This window comes from Petaurus breviceps, unplaced genomic scaffold, assembly GCF_028583685.1.
Source record: "Petaurus breviceps papuanus isolate PSGF00001 unplaced genomic scaffold, PetGlider_PUasm1.0 176, whole genome shotgun sequence".
NCBI lineage: Eukaryota > Metazoa > Chordata > Mammalia > Diprotodontia > Petauridae > Petaurus > Petaurus breviceps.
The window spans coordinates 18,515,174-18,532,102 of NW_027185771.1; the positions used below are offsets into that span (position 1 = coordinate 18,515,174).

Here is a 16,929-nt window from a genome sequence, read left to right on the forward strand (position 1 = left end):
TCTTGCATTGTCTTTAATTTATGAGACTAAGCTGGGGAAAGTGAATTCCTCTCTCCACATTCCTTTTCTTCATGAGCCTTAGGTATATGCTTGGGGGAGGGGGGGGATTTACCCACAAAAAAACCTGGAGGAGGATGGATATAGCTGATAGGGCTTTATGTATTTATTTTGCATTTTATTCCATGTTATTAAAAACTATATGATCATGACACACTAAGTGAATTTATGTACAGGAGACAACATTGTAATTAACTTGTATGCATTTTGTATCTTTTTCTATGCCTGCATGTAGTTACAGAGTGTAAACACCTGAAACAAGGGTGGTTATTAAATTTTTGTGTTTGTATCTTCAGTAGCTAGAGCACTGTACCTGGCTCTTAGTGCAACATGGATCAGTATATACACAGACTGGGCAGCTAGGTGGTACAGTGAAACAAAGATGGCCATGTATTGGGGAATGGTCAAATTGTGACATAAATATAATAGAATATTACTATACTGTAAGAAATGCTGAATGTTATAAATACAGAGAAAAACTGAAAGATCTACATGAACTGATGCAGAGTAAAGTAAGTAGAGCCAAGAAAACAGTATATACAGTGACTACAACAACGTAAGCAGAAAGAACAATGAGGGGGGGCCGAGGGGGTTAAATGTGAAATTATAAAGAACAAGCATGAAAGGAGAGATATAAGAGGACACTCCTACCCAGCTTCTTCAAGGATAAGGGTAAGTCTACTGATGTTGCACGTTTTACATGCTTTCCATCTTTTTCAATGTGTTGATTGGTTATGCTGATTTTTTCCTTTTTTTTGGTCTTAAAAATACTATTTATTTTTTGGGATGTATCTCTGGGGAGGGGATGGGGAGGGATACTAGGGAAAACTATGAGGATATAAAAACCAAGAAAAATCAATAACACTTTTTTTTTTGCTTTTTTTGGAGGGGGAAGGTAGGGCAATTGGGGTTAAGTGACTTGCCAAAGGTTACATGGCTAGTTTTTTGTGTTAAGTGTCTGAGGCCACATTTGAACTCAGGTCCTCCTGACTCCAGGGCTGCTGCTCTATTCACTGCACCACCTAGCTGCCCCAGTAACACTTTTTAAAAGTGCATACATTCATCAAATTTCAAAGTTATTCTGCTTATCAGTGTTTCTTTCTGAACATCCTTCTACACAATTTAAATGGCTCATTGATGTTCTCCCCCCCTTTTTGGCAACATACTGAGGCACAGTAATATCCTATATTTTGGTTAGCTTGTCTGTTCCCCATCCCCTGCTCTCTCAAAATGGAGGAAAAAACCCAACAACCCACAATCTTTGTAACAAATAATAATAGTCAAGAAGAATGGACTCACATATTTGCCATGTCCAAATATATGTCTCATTGTGCACCTTTGTCCACAACCCTTCTTTCAGTAGGTAACATACTTCATCATCAGATCTCTGGAGTCTTGGTGGTTATTGCATTGTTTATAGTTCTTAGCATCTCACAGGTCATTTGCTTTTTCTCTTTTAAAATTTATTTTCATTGAGAACTTAACCAACACAAAATAAAACAAGGACTTACTCATTCATAGTAAAAAAGAAAAAGAGGATTGGGGGGCGGAGGGTTGGAGTCAAGATGGTGGAGGGGAAAGCATTAAGAGTCTACCTCACCCACTGCACCTGCTTGACAAAGATCTAGAAAACTCACCAGACCTAATTCTTCTCCAAAAAGCCAAAAAGATTGTATATGTGTGATGGGAATTTTAACCTTTTAATTTAATCTTTTAACCTCACCTCAACAAAAATTGACTCATGGCCTAATAGTGTTAAGGTAAGACTGTTTGATATTCCTCAGGTAGAAACCAAAGGGAAGTTAGACCTTCCCAAAATTATATGTTATTTGAAGAAGAATTTCAACTGTCTCCCATTTCTTGGTTATCTTGTTGACATGAAAATCCCTTGCCCTATAATCAGCCCATTGTGACCTCTCTAAATGTAGTTTGATCTCTAACCTGATTTAGTTTACCTTTAAAATCTGTTTAACTACATTTGTTTCCGGTAGAGATGTATGAGATCATGACTAAATTTGCTCAACTTTTATATTAAAGGAATCATGGCATTATGAATCTATTTTTTAAAACTTTTATGGCCTAAGAGAATTATGAGACTTCAATATGTAAAATAATTTCTCTGTCACTGATGTGATTTTGTCTAAAAAGCCTTTTTAGAATTTTAATCTTTGTTCAGGGTTATTTTTTTCCTGAAACTTGAACCTATGCTTATGCATAATAAAACCTAGATTTTTACTTTTATAATTTCTGCATTGTGGTAGATTTATTTCAGCACTAATAACCTCCCATGTGAACTCTCATAACATGAAACTGCAGATCTTTATTATATATAAAACTTGCTTTTCTTTTTAAGTGTAGTGTGTGTGTGTGTGTGTGTGTTGTCCATATAGGTTATGTGTACCTGCCTAGGTTTGTTTAGATGTAGCTTGAAGGCATGAAGAGATTTATTTCTAGAGACTCCTGCCCATTTCTGCACAGGAGATTGATTCAAAATCTCTAATGAGGTAATCTGGGGATAGGGAAATGAGAAAAGTGTCAGTTCTTTTACATGTTAGCTTCTTCCCAGAGTCTTTCTCTCTCTTCAAAGACCTTCCTGAAGAGAATTTGGAATTGGGTGTTTTGAAGCTGGAAGCCAGAATCAAAAGGATCTCTTTTCTCCTTATCTTTTAGATAACTTTGTCCTTCATGCAGGCATAGAGCACTCCACCAATGCGGAGAGTCCTATGCAATTTTTTTTTTTTTGCTTTTTGGAGGGCAATTGGGGTGTCCTATGCAATTCTTGAAAAAGAATACTCAATGACTGATTTTCTTCTTTCCTCCCCCCCCAAAGGAAAACAAAGCCTTTGTAACATGTAAGCATCATAAAGCAAAATAGATGTACCCAATTTGCCATGTCCAAAAATGTATGTCTAATTTTTCACGTTGAATCCATCACCCTGTCAGGAGGTAACATGCTTCATCATTGGATCTCTGTCCAGTCATTGTATCAATGAAAATCCTCAAAACTTTTCAAAATGGTTTTTCTTTATAATGTTGTTGTTGAATAGTTTGTTCTCCTGGTCTGTTCATTTCACTCTGCACCATTTCATATTTCCCAAGGTTCTCTGAAACTCTCCATTTCCTCCTTTCTGATGGCACAACAATATTCCAATATAGTCTGGTCTAACAAGTTGTTTAGCTGCTCCTCAATTGATGGTTACCCCCTTTGTCTCCAGTTCTTTGCTACAAAAAGAGCTACTATAAAATTGGGACTGTGTTTTATCTAAACTTTTGGATTCCTAGTGCCTAGCACAGAACTTTGCATACAGCAAATGCATACTTATTGACTATGTAAACTTGTGGAAGTTTCTATCAACCTGAAAGTTTGGGTAAAGGGGGCAAACAGGCTAGGTGATACGTAAATTCATATTGTTTATTCCCTTAAAGCTAGGTGAAGCTGGCAAGCTTGTGCAGACCAAGAGCCAAAACCTAAGTTCTGATTACCTGAACAAGAGAATGAGGAGTTTAAATACATTTTAGAACCATCCCAATTCAGGATGGTTGTGTCATTCAAATTTATGATCTCCATAAATGTTTAATTATTGTATGAGAAAAGAATGTTCTAAATCGGATAGGTGGTAAATACAATAAGAGAGTTGACAAAAGTGTCAATTGAAATTATGATTCAGGATATCTGTGTTTTCTTTACTATTAATATGCCATAACATAGTATATGTCCAAAAAATATTAAGATAAGAAAAAAGTCCCATTGCTGAAGTTAGTGCCTTTGGTAAAGGGTCTCATGCTTCATGGCCATAAAGTCTGGCTTTGCTGACATAGGAAGAGGTATTCTCTCAGTTTACTGGGAGAACAAAGAAGCTGTTAGGTCCAAGCTCTTCTTCTGGCTGATTAGTTCAGGCCTTGGGCCTTATTGAGGTCATTAAATTGATGTTTCATGATTATCAGTTCTTATACTGAAAGTTTTCAGGCCTGACTAGTTTGACTAATATCAGATTGGTTTACTCAGGGTCAGAAGGTCTGACACTAGAAAGAGCTCTTTGGGGTCCATTCATTTAGGATTAAAGAATCAGAGATCATTTAGGCCCCGAACTTGGGTGTTTGTTTTTTTAAATCTTGTTTTGATAACTGCATTTCATTATAGGCCTTTTCCACCCCCTCCCCCACCAGAATCTTAGGGACTGTTTTTAACTTTCTCTGGATCCCCAGTGCTAGTAAGAGCTTAATAAATGCTTGCTGACTTGATTCTCCCTCGCATTCCCGTGTTTTATTTTATGCATTTAAAAACGTTCTTTATAGTCACATATTTATTTAATTGTCTTGTTTATTAGTCACTTAAAGAGGAGTCAGTAATCTTCCCCAGATGCCAAAGGGGGGTCAACGTTAAAAACCTCGCATCCGCTTCAACTAATGAAAGTCGCGGCCAAAGTGTACACGCTGCTGGGGTGGGGGACAAGGCTAGGATCCGAAAGCTGTGCCTTTAATTCTCCGCCTTTTGCTTTTTCTCCTGAATTACTTAACCAGCCTCCTCGGGGCTAGAAATCTGGCCCGTCTTCTAGGTGGGAAAAGCCCCAGAACTCTGGGGGGCAGGCAAGTCTGGACTTGCTTTTCTTCCAGCTGGTGAAATCGCGAGGTGCGGCCTTAAGAGCCCGCCCCTCGGCCGGCCCCGCGGCTGCCGTGGGCCAGTGACATTGGAGAGCTGGGCCCTTTGCAGCATCCGCCATCGGCGTCTCGCAGGAAGCCAAGCCAGCGTCAGGAGACATCTGCGGAAGCACAGAAGGCCGGCTGCTTGTGCGCACGGGGCTGGCCTGCACAGCCGCGGCTCCATGGTGCCGGTGCGCGCGTGGGTCCGGCTGCTGCTGAAGACCCCCGGGCCCGGGGCGGGGCTGCATCCCCTTGGGCCCGGGTTAGCGCCTGCACCCGGCGGCGGGAGGCTCCGCCCCCTGGGCCCGCTGGTCCGGCATCAGCACCTCCGCCCCCCGGGGCTGACCATGGCATCGGACTCCGAGGGGCAGCTGCAGCCCGCTCCGACCTGTGGTTGGTCCATGGGTAAATCCCCTGTTTGTTTCGCTCTTTGCAACCCTCTTTCCCCTGCTGCTCTAAGGAGAAACGAGGCTTTCTCTGCTTTTTAGATTTGGAGCTGGAAAGGGCCCTTAGAACACAGGTGGCTAGACCATAGAGTGTTAGAGCTGTAAGGAACCTGGAAACAAGGATTGTTAGAACCGGAAGGGCCGTTAAAACAGGTGTCAAATATAAGAGATGTTAGAATATAGAATGGTAAGCGCCGTAAGAAACCTCAGAACAGGAATTGTTAGCGCTGAAAGAACAGTGCCCCAGGTAGAAGGAACTGGACAATAGCTGGAAAGACCCTTAGAACAGGAAAAGGTGTCATGAACCTAGGGGATATTTGTAATATAGCTTATCAGAAGACAGAGTGCTAGAATTATAAGAAACGTTAGGACATCCTTAGAGCTGGAAAACCTTAGAACATAGAGCATAAGAGCCAAAAGCACCCCTACAGAGGAGACATCAGCTTTGCAGTTCTGGACAACTGACAACTTGAGTTTTTTAGTTTTCTCATTTGTAAAGCCTACTTCACAGGATTTTTGTGAGGATCAAAAGAAGTAACAGAAAGTGCACTATGAAAATGCTAGTCATTATTATTAATGTAGAAGTTTAGGGTTGGAAGGAACCGTAGGGACCATGCAATCCAATCTTCTCGTTTTTCTTTTTAGAAGGGCAGTTGGGGTTAAGTGACTTGCCCACGGTCACAGGGCTAGTTTTTGTGTTAAGTGTCTGAGGTCTAATTTGAATTCAGGTCCTCCTGACTCCAGGGCTGGTACTCTCTTCATTCCGCCACCTAGCCGCCCCTCTCCTTTTTTTCTTGATGGTGAAACTGAGGCTTAGAGAGGTTTTATTATTTGTCCTTGGTTACAGATTAAGTAAGTAGGAGGAAGGAAATAGGCATTTATATGGCCTCTGGCTGTGCCTCAGGCACTATGCAAAGTTTATAGATATTATCTCAACTGACCTTACTGCACTCCTGGGAGGTAGGTGCTGTTATAATCCCACTTTACAGTGGAGGAAACCGAAACAAGCAGGTTAGGTTATTTTCCCAGAGTCACACAGCTAGTAAGTGTCTGAGGCCACATTTAATGTCATAGAACCCATTTCCTGTTATATCTAGGCCAAGTTACTTAGACTACAGTTGATCTATTGCTGTGGGTGCATCTTTTTGAGTGTATATGGCAATCTCTCTGTGCCTTTTCAATTCTTGTCTATCCTCTTCCCTAAATACTTCAGAAAGAATTGACTAAACTTGCCTGATGCCTTCTTATGTTTTTGTTTTATTCTAACTGTAAAACCCACTTCATGGGTAACAAAATGTGGTTAAGTTTTTGCTGAAGCCCCATAGTGGTACAGATGGGGCTGGAGCCCCAATTACCTGATATTTTTTCCAGCCCTTTTTTGACTATATCACGTCACTTGCCCATGTAAGCACTAATTTGGAGATGATTTTTCTAGTTAACAAGTTTCACTTAGTCTAAAATGAATACTGTATGGTAGAAAGAACACTATACACTATTTTGGATGTGAATTCTGGGCTTGAGTCCCAGCTCTTTTATATGCTGCTTGTATTACTTTGATTAAGTTGTTTTTCTTCTCTGAACTTCACTTTCCCATCTGTAAAATGGGTATAATAATTGTTTTATCTACTTAAGAGGTTTTTTTGATGATCAAATGATATGAAGTGTGTAAAGCTCTTTGTAAAAATTAAAATCACCAGGTCAGTGTAAACTATGATTGTTTTTTTCATTCTCTGCACTTAACAATTCACTTATTGAATTGAAGGGGGTGAAGGTAGGGAAAGAAATAAGTATTAAGTGCTTCCTATGTGTCAGGCACTGTACTTAAGCACTCTACAAAGACCATCTAATTTTTTTTTTTGCCTTTTTTTAAGGGCAATTGGGGTTAAGTGACTTGCCCAAGGTCACATGGCTAGTTTTTGTGTTAAGTGTCTGAGGCCAGATTTGAACTCAGGTGCTCCTGACTCTATTCACTGCACCACCTCGCAACCCCCCAAATACTATCTAATTTAAAGGGAAGAAGAGTATAGCTTGCATATATAGTTCTGTATTTTGAGTGCATACATTAAGTACTTAATAAATGTTTATTGAATAGTAAAACTTTCTCCTTAGTTTGTTTGTATTTTTTAAAGCTTTTTTGATGGCTTATGTTTTTTTGTAGCCTACTTATTTCCTAATATACAACCTCCATTGAACTCTCCTTTGTACCTAAGAAAAACAGTTGAGTAAACTCAATCAGCAAAAGAACTTTGATACTGACATTCTACACCCATGGCCCTCAGCCTCTGAGTGAGGAGAAAGGAAAGGACTTTGGTCTTATATAGTCCAACACCTTAATTTTACAGATGAAGAAAATTCGACCCAGGGAGATTAAATGACTTACCCAAAGTCACACTGCTAGTCTGTAGTAGAGCCAAGATTTGAACCTAGGTTCTGAGACTTCAAGTTCAGTGTTATTTCCACGAAACTATAAGTGTTTCACAGTCGGTATTCCTAGAATAAGATCATTTGTTGCAATTAATCATCATTTGATTAATTAATTATCATTATTAATCATTAATTAATCATCATTTGGCAGTCTTGTCGGGTTATTTTCATGCTCCCCTTCCTTCAGAAGCATCTTTTGCTTCAGTTATTGGTTTAGGTTTTAATTCTGACTTCAAAAGCAAACTGTTGCCAAGTCATGTATTCCATGGGCTAGAGCAGAGGTTCCTAAACTTATTTGACCTACTTCCTCCTTAAAAAAAAAATTACTCAGCACCATCCAGGAAAAACCTTTAATGTTTTTTTTTTAATTTTCATCATTTAAATTTTTTTAAATGGCACATCTTAAATTTAATAATTTATTGTAAATTTGTGTGTGTGTGGGGGGGTTTCCTGCATTGGAATTTTAATGATTTAATATTGTGTCATGTAACCATATAGTATATATTGTAAACAAGTCATCACATGCATATATTCCTGACAACACATCATTGACTTCCTGACAATGCTCAATGTGCTTGATTGCCAACACTTGATTGTTAAGACCTGTCAGTGGACTTGACCACTGATCGTTTATAACTTGTGTTTTGTGTGTTTATTTGGAAAATAATGTAATCATTATGACTTTAACTCTGTTATACAACAGAGGAAATATGTACAAATCATTTTTTGAAATTTAAAAAAATTTTAAAATTTATAACATTTTGTTAGAGCAGTCTTTCCTTATGCTTCCATGGCCCTCTTATTTTTGTTCAGCGCTGTCCAATTGCACTCAAGGCTATATCACATCCTCTTCCCCCCCTCCCCTATGGTGGGACAGTATCACTCACTTTGAGAACCTCTAAGAGTATGCCCTTAGAAGTAACCTCCTTGGGTACTCCTCCTGAGTTGCTTAGCAGTGCCTGTGGTATCAGTGATAAAGTGCTAGGTAGCACAGTGGTTGGAGTGCCAGCCTCAGACACATATGAGCTGTGTGACCCTAGGCAAGTCACTTAACCTTGTTTGCTTCAGTTTTCTCCTTTGTAAATTGAGCTGGAGAAGAGAATAGCAAACCACTCCAGTATCTCTGCCAAGAAAACCTCAAATGGGATCACAGAGTCAGACCCAACTGCATAACAACAAGAAGAAGGCTGTGCTGGAACATGGAAGGCCATATATAGTTTTACACCTTTTTTCCAAAATTTTGATTAGGGAAGTGAATTTTATTATCATTGCTTTCATAATTTGTTATTGTTGAGTCATGTCCAACTCTCTGTGATCCCGTGTACCATAGTACCAGGGCTGGGGATTCTGTGGCCTCAAGGCCATGTCTGGTCCTCCAGGTCCTTAAGTACGGCCCTTTGACTGAATCCAAACTTCACAGAACAAACTGTTCGATTGGATTCAGTGAAAGGGCTGTACCTGAGGACCTGGAGAACCACATGTGGCCTAGAGGTTCCCCATCCTTTGCACTAGGACCTTCTATTTTCCACTATCTTTTGAAGTCTGCCCAATACTCTCATAATACACAATAATAATAGTTTATATTTACTTACATAGATTTTTGCAACTTGAAGAGTACTTTCCTGACAGTAACCCTGTGGTGCTAATATTATGCCCATTTTCCAGATGAAGAAACTAGGGCCAGCAAAGGTTTGTGACTTGTCCACAGTCACATAAACTGACTTGGTCCCTGATATTTTGACTTCAGACCCTGAGTTCTTTATCTTATTCCGTAGCATTTAACAGTTTATAAAGAATTTCCCCCTCTTCCCCCAACAACTAGTCTTGTGAGGTAGGGATGATAAGTTATTTTAGTCACCCTTTTGCAAATGAGGAAACAGTGGCTTTGAGAGGTTCTAAGGGATTTGATTAAATTCACACAGTGGTGGAGCCTGGGTTTGAAATGGGTTTGTCTTCTGACATACAAGTCTCATGCTCATTTTGTGGTGGTTTTCAGTCATTTCAGTGGTGTTTAAGTCTTATGACCACATCTGGGGTTTTCTTGGCAAAGATACTGGAGCGGTTTGCCATTTTCTTCTCCAGCCCATTTTACTAATGAGGAAACTGAGGCAAACAGGGTGAAATGACTTGCCCAGGGTCACACAGCTACTAAGTGTCTGAGGCTGAATTTAAACTCAGGTCCTCCTGAGTTTCATTTCATGTAGACTTCATGATATAATGGCATAAACCCCAATACAGTGATATTTAACCTCCTTGAAATGACTATTTCAACTATGATCACTTTTTTTCTTTCTTAGATAAACATGAGAAAAATGAAAGAGACGGAAAGTTAGTGGTAAGTACTTATTTATGTACACACCCTCTATTGCAGGGTATATGTTTATACTTTGTCTTGAGATTTTTATGAATGTAATTTAGTGTAACACATTCATTACTCACCCACTATGTGGAAGGGACACAGAGATACAAACAAGAAAGTCTTTGTCATCCACGACCTTATAATTGTACTGAGGGGAGCACAACATGAACACTAATAAGTAGATCCTAGAGGATTTGAGAAGGGGGAGAGCATTAATGAGGACAGGGGGTGGGGAGAAATTGGGTCAAGCTTCCCATAGGAAGCTCAGGGGGATTCTCAGACGTGGAGGTGAACAGAGAGTGTGTTCCAAGCTGGAGACCATCCTAGGGAAGGTGGATTGGCAAGTGCCAATTTGTCTGGAAGGTAGTGATGTGAAATTAGCTTAGAAATGTGAGGAGTCAGATTGGCCAAATTTACGTGCCAGACTGATGAAAAAGATTATAAAATAATTGATGAAGCAAGGCATATACTTTTTAAGGACTTGTGGAATTGGCAACATCTTGTATTGGAGGCAGTTAGAACAGTGCTAGACTTGGATTTAGGAAGTCCAGAGTTCAGATCTTCTCTCTGAAGCATACTTCAGGCAGGCAGGTGACGTAGTGGATAGAGCACCAGCCTTGGAGTCAGGAGGATCTGAGTTCAAGTGTGACCTCAGAAACTTACTAGCTGTGTGACCCTGGGCGAGTCACTTAACCCTGTTTGCCTTAAAAAAAAAAAATGAAAATAATTCTTACTAGCTATGTGGCTCTGGACAAGTCAATTTGACCTAAGGATGAGTTCCCCTATGAATGGGCATAATAATAGCTTCTACTTCCAGAGTTGTGAAAGTTGAGGTATTTGTTTTTTTTTTTTTAAAGCAATCGGGGTTAAGTAACTTGCTCAAGGTCACACGGCCAGTTATGTCTGGGTGTGGTGATAAGTATCTGAGCCCGGATTTGATCTCCAGGTCGTCCCGCCACTGGAGCCAGTGCTCTTACTCGCTGAGCCACCTGGCTGTCTCGTTATGAGGTATTTGTAAAGCACTTCGCAAACCTTATAGTGCTACATAAATGCTAGCTGTCATTATTATTACTACTCCAATTACCCTCTTATCTTCACTTTATATTAGAGCTGCTTTAATACTTAAGAGTTATTTTCTGCCTTTATCTTTCTCAGAAGGCAGAAAGAACATAGGATTGGGAAGCAATAGACCTTGGTACTAGCCTTGGTCCTACTGCTGATAGACTGTGACTTTGGGCAAGTCACTTTCCTCATCTGAACCTCATTCGGAAAAATGAAGGAATTGGACCAGATCTCTTTCAACTCTAAATCTATGATCCTGTAGGACACTTAATCCCTTTTGAGCCTCAGTTTTCCTCATTTACAAAATGGGGTCATAATACTTTCATACTGTCTACCTGTCAGGGTTGTTATGAAGAGAATGCCTTGTAAACCTTCAGTCTTGTGAGTCAAGTCAACAAGCATATATTAAGCTCCTACTACATGGCAGAGACTGTACCAAGCACTGGGAATATAAAGCAAGGCAAAAACGTCCCAATTCTCTAAGAGTCTGCAATCTAATGGAGGAGAGACATGCAGAGAACTAGGTACAAACATTAAAATTTGGGGATAATCATAGAGGGGTAAGGAACTTTTTTTTAAAAATAATTTGGAGACAGTTGGAATTAAGTGACTTGAACAGTATCTAAGACTAAATGTCTGAAGCCGGATTTGAACTCTGATCCTCCTGACTCCAGGGCTGGTGCTCTGTCTACTTGTGTCACCTTTTCTTTTTTTAATTTTGAGGCAATCAGGGTTAAAGGACCTGTCATTGATGTGGACCAGAAAAGGTTTCTTGTAGGAGGTGAGATTTTTAGCTAGGACTTGGAGGAAGCCAGGAGGCAGATAGAGTGAGGAGGGAAAGCATTCCGGGCTTGGGGGGGGACAATCAGTGAAAATGCAGAGTCGGGAGGTGGAGTATCTTGTGTGAGAAACAGCAAAGAGACCAATGTCACTGTTACTGTCACTAGGGTACGTGGAGGAAGAGCGGAAGCCACCAGGTTAATGAAGGTCTTTCAAAACCCTGGGAGTTATTAACAATAGCACCATCAGCATCAGCATCATCCTGTTTCTCTCCTAGCTCTTCTATAGAGGCATTCTGAGAAATTAGAACTATGAATAAATCAGTGAAAATACAAACATCAAGTTGCTGATTTTTATCCATGAAAACAAATACATTGTTTATTAATCATCTCAATAACTGTGTATTCATTGCATGGTGGTTATTACTCCACTAAAGCTATCTTCTTCTAACCTTACCTCCCATTTTGATCCTGGGTTCAAGAAGGCCATGCCAGCACCCAGCTCGGGTCTGTCCCACCACATAAAAAACGTTTATATGGACAGACTATGTGTGTAACTCATCTGAGGACCAGCCTGGTCAACTGCAGAAAGCCTCATCATAAGAGCTGGCCATGAGTGGCTCATTTTTCATATCAGCTCATGAGGACTTATTAAAGTGTGAAAAGGTTTCTGTCTGCTTCCATGGAGGGAGTAGCAACATCAAGGAAATCGGGAATCTTTGAAGTAATGAAATTATAGTTGTTATTTGTAGATAGAGTTGACACTGTGGCTCTCCATTTCCCATCCATCCCTATGACTGTTATCCTGATCCCTGATATATCTGGGACTAATATCTAATAACAATGTATCTTTCATCAGATCTGTATCGAAGGTAATATCGCAAGTGGGAAAACGACATGCCTGGAGTACTTCTCTAAAACGACTGACATCGAGGTACCAATTCAGAAGTATTGTGCAAGACTGTATGAAGAAGTATTAGATAACGCCGAGAGAGTCTGACAGGATGGGGCGATTGTGAAAGCCTCGTGGTCTCGCAAGGTCTAGTTGGGATCTAAGTATGATCCTACTGGACATTCAGGGTTTTTCATACCTCCAAAACAACCCTTCGAACCCCATAAAAGTGAATAGATGTTGTTAGTATTATTATTTGTCAGTCAGTAAGCATTTATTAAGTACCCTATCTGATAGGCACTGTGCCAAGCCCTGGGGACATAAAAAGAGGCAAAAGACAGGAGCTTACACTCTAATGGGGGAGGCAACAAGAAAACAAACATGTACAAGCAAGCTAATTATACAGGATTAATAAATAATTAATAAACGGAAGGTACTAGGATCAAGAGGGCTTGGGAAAGGCTTCCTGTAAAAGATGGGATTTTAATTGGGGCTAAATTATCTATTATTTTTATCATTACTATTTTGTGGTTATTTCCTCATTCTTATCATGTTCAAAGGTTCAGGTAGAAATGGTCCTGGGACCAGTCACTATCCTACTATTAAAAAAAATTAATGTTCTACAGACTGTTCTGTAGATGGATAAAATAATTGCTTTTTGTAATTTAATACAAGCATTAAAAGATGAGTTCATCCTTTGTAGGCTCACTGAAATAATATATTTTTTTTGCTTTTTGGAAGGCAGTTGGGGTTAAGTAACTTGCCCAAGGTCACACAGCTAGTTTTTTTGTTTGTGTGTGTGTGTGTGTGTGTGTGTGTGTGTGTGTGTGTTAAGTGTCAGAGGTGGATCTGAATAGTCAGGTCCTCCTGACTCCGGGGCTGGCGCTCTACTCGCTGTGCCACCTGGCCACCCCACACTGAAATAATCTTCAGTCCAATAGCAGGCAAGGGATGAAAGATCTCTTGGCCTGTTCCAAAGTCTCTTCTATGTTTTGAATGATTTTATTATTCTTATTATAATCATCATCATCTCATAGGAATCTTCAACTGCTCCCTGCCCCCATTCTCATCTTGCCCTCTCCTGTCCCTTGAATTTTACTCGTACTGTCTTTCCAAAGTCTGAAATAGGCTCTCCTCCATTTCCATATGTTGGAGTGTCTCCTTCAAGGCCACTTCTTCCATGAAGTCTTCCCAGACTCTTCCCACTCATCCCACAAATGAATGTGATTACTTCTTTGTCAGATTTCTGATAGCTGTTTGTCTGAATCAGGAGTTCTTAACCTAGGGTCCATGGATCCCCAAAGTGTTTGTGTGTTGATTTCAAGTGGTCTGTGACCTTGGATGAGAAAATAGGACATCATAATAGCTAGCATTGATGTAGTGTTTTAAGTTTTGCAAAGTGCTTTACAAATCTTAACCTCACTGGATCCTCACAATGACCCTGAGAGGTAGGTGCTGTTATTTTAATAATAATAATAATGATCATAATAGCTAATGTTTTATCCTCTTTACTGTGTAAACTGTGTTAAGTGCTTTACAATTATTATCTCATTTGCTTCTTACAATATCCCTGGGAGACAGGTGCTGTTATCATCTCTATTTTATAGTTGAGGAAACTGAGGCAGAAGGAGGTTAAGTGACTTGTATTCATTGAAGATTTAAGTAGATCTGTGATCTCTTCAGTGTGGATACTTTCTTCTCCATCACAAATTATAATCCCTCCACACCCTCTCATCCAGTGGGCTTCTTGTTATTTTTGCCTGTGGAATTATTGAACATTTAAGCTGGAAGGATCTTAGATAGGAACTTACAAGCCCGCACACCTTTATTTGGTAAGAGAAAGTGATTGTCCACAGTTACACAGATGGTAAGCAGAAGAACCAAGAGATCAAGCTTCAGATCCTGAGCTCTACTTTGTTTCTCCCCAGTCTACCAACTGGGCAGTTTTTCACCCTCTGAAACTGGGGTGATGGCTGCCCTGAAAGTCAAAAGAGAGAATTCTCTGACTTGGCTTTGTGAATGTCAGTAGTAAAAGTAAATTCTGCCCGGTGCTGTGGGCTGAGAAGAAGGGGTGTGTAGGGAAAAGAGGGCCAGCCTCAGAGTCAGGAAGACCTGGGTTCAAGCCTGGATAGATCCCTCAGGCCCACAAGGCCCCAAGTTACAGGTGAATTGCTCTTTTGTATCAGAGGATGGAGTTTCTATCCTGGGAATTCTTCCCATTGATGAAATTGCAGGTCTAGAACTCCACCCCCTCTAAAAAAAACCAAACAAGGTATTTAATCTTTGCCCCCACTTATTTGCTTGCTTTGCTGCGCATTCATAGGATCACAGATCTAGAATTGGAAGGAACCTCAGAAGCCGACTGGTCCAACCCTCTCATTTCACAGAGGATTGCTAGCATCTCTATAATGCTGTAAGACTTATACTTTGTAAATATTTTATTTTTTTATACTCACAACAACCCTTCCATATTCCAACTTTCCCCATCTAAGTTTTGATATATTGCAAGTTGGCATAAGAAATTAAATGGGAATTTTGGGGGGAGTTTTGTGTAAGCCGCAGAGGACACTAGAAGGCCAGCAAATGACACAGAAGAAGTTTAGAAACTCAGAAATAGTATTTTTTTTTTTAAAGCAGTTGGGGTTAAGTAACTTGCCCAAGGTTACACTGCCAGTTATTTTGTGTGGGTGTTAAGTATCTGAGGCTGGAACCGATCTCGGGTCCTCCTGACTCTGGGGCTGGTGCTCTTACTCACTGGGCCACCTAGCCGCCCCAAATATATGGCATTGATAATATATGGTACTAGGGGTGGCTACGTGGCGCAGTGAGTAGAGCACCGGCCCTGGAGTCAGGAGGATAATGTATGGTACTATATAATATTTACATATTTTGTCTTTTAATACCATAAATATACATGATTTATTTTTTAAAGTTAAAATATGAAAAATACTTAATTCAGATTTTACAATAAGGTACTGTAAACATAGAAAAAATTCAGACTTCTTTTCTGGTACAAAGGGAGGGCCAAAAATTTTGATGCAAATTTTCCAGATCATGGGGGTGTGATGCCCCTAACGCCTGTGATATGGAAAGAATAACTGTATTACCCTCATTTTCCAGAAGAGGAAACTGAGGCAAACAGGTTGATTTTCCCAGGGTCACACAGCTAGTAAGTGTCTGAGGCCAGATTTGAACTTGGGCTTTCTTGCCTCCAGGTTCAGCACTCTATCCATTTCACCTGAATAGCATTACTAAAGATGAAGAAACTGAGACCCTGGAAGGCCAAGAGTAAGATATAATAAGCCTCATGCATGGAACTTAAACCTGTGTTCCAGGACTCACCTTCTTGCTGCTCCCCTCAATCCTTCCCTTTTACTGTCAGGAATTCCACCATCTTCCCGGTTATCCAGGGAAATTCAAACACTCAGCGGCATTTTCTAGTCCTCACTCACCCCCATATCCAGTCTGTTGTCTCATCTTGTCTTTTTCACCTTGACAACTCCCCTGGTAGATCTCTCTTGCTTCCGCTCACATAGTTGCCACCACGTAGTGGTAAGCCTGGAATTCTGTAAGGGGTTGGTGAGAGGGGCAGGTGTACATTCTAGGACAGGGGAGGAGCCTATGAGAAGTCAGACAGGACGTCATGTGGACTATTGCAGTAGCCTTCTGGTTGGTTTCTGCCTTCAGGTCTCTCCCATCCTTCCACTCCAGGCATTTTCTCTGTTTGTTCCCCCTTCCTGGAATGATCCCCCTCCACCGCTCTGAGCACTGACCTCTCTGACTTCAAGTCCCTGCAGAAATCCCATCTTCTACAGGATGCCTTGTTCTATAGGAACTCCTTTGATTCTAATACTTTCCCTCTGTTGATTATTTTTTATTTGTCTTGCGTATAGCTTGCTTTGTACATTTGTTTGCAGGTTGTCTCCCCTGTTAAATTATAAACTCCTTGAGGGCAGGGACTGTCTTTTACCTCTTTTTGTTCTCCCCAGCGCTTAACGTAGTGCCTGGCATATAGTAAGCTTTAATTAATAAATGCTTGTTGACTGCCCTTTCCATGATAACATCAGGACTTTCTGCTTTATTTCAGCCTTAGCTGATAGACACTAGATAAATAAAAAAGTGTTTTATTATTTATTACTCCCCCAGGGAAAGGAGCTAAGAAACCTGCTGTTAAAGATTGCTGCCAGCTACATTTCAGCTAGCTGACTTGTCTGTGTGCTAACAGGCCTGTGCTGAGGCCAGAGAGCCCAGTTAGAGACAGAGTTCTCT

The 16,929-nt window shown here is 40.4% G+C and overlaps 1 protein-coding gene across 1 annotated transcript in view; it reads left to right on the top strand.

Moving 5' to 3' along the window:
* The first annotated feature begins 4,755 nt into the window (after positions 1–4,755).
* The window catches only part of TK2 (thymidine kinase 2), a 42,519-nt gene continuing 30,345 nt past the window's right edge, over positions 4,756–16,929 (top strand). The window contains 3 exon segments of the mRNA XM_069085830.1: positions 4,756–5,103; positions 9,866–9,903; positions 12,628–12,702. Of these exon segments, the coding sequence (XP_068941931.1) occupies positions 4,881–5,103; positions 9,866–9,903; positions 12,628–12,702 (336 nt within the window). The 5' untranslated portion in view covers positions 4,756–4,880.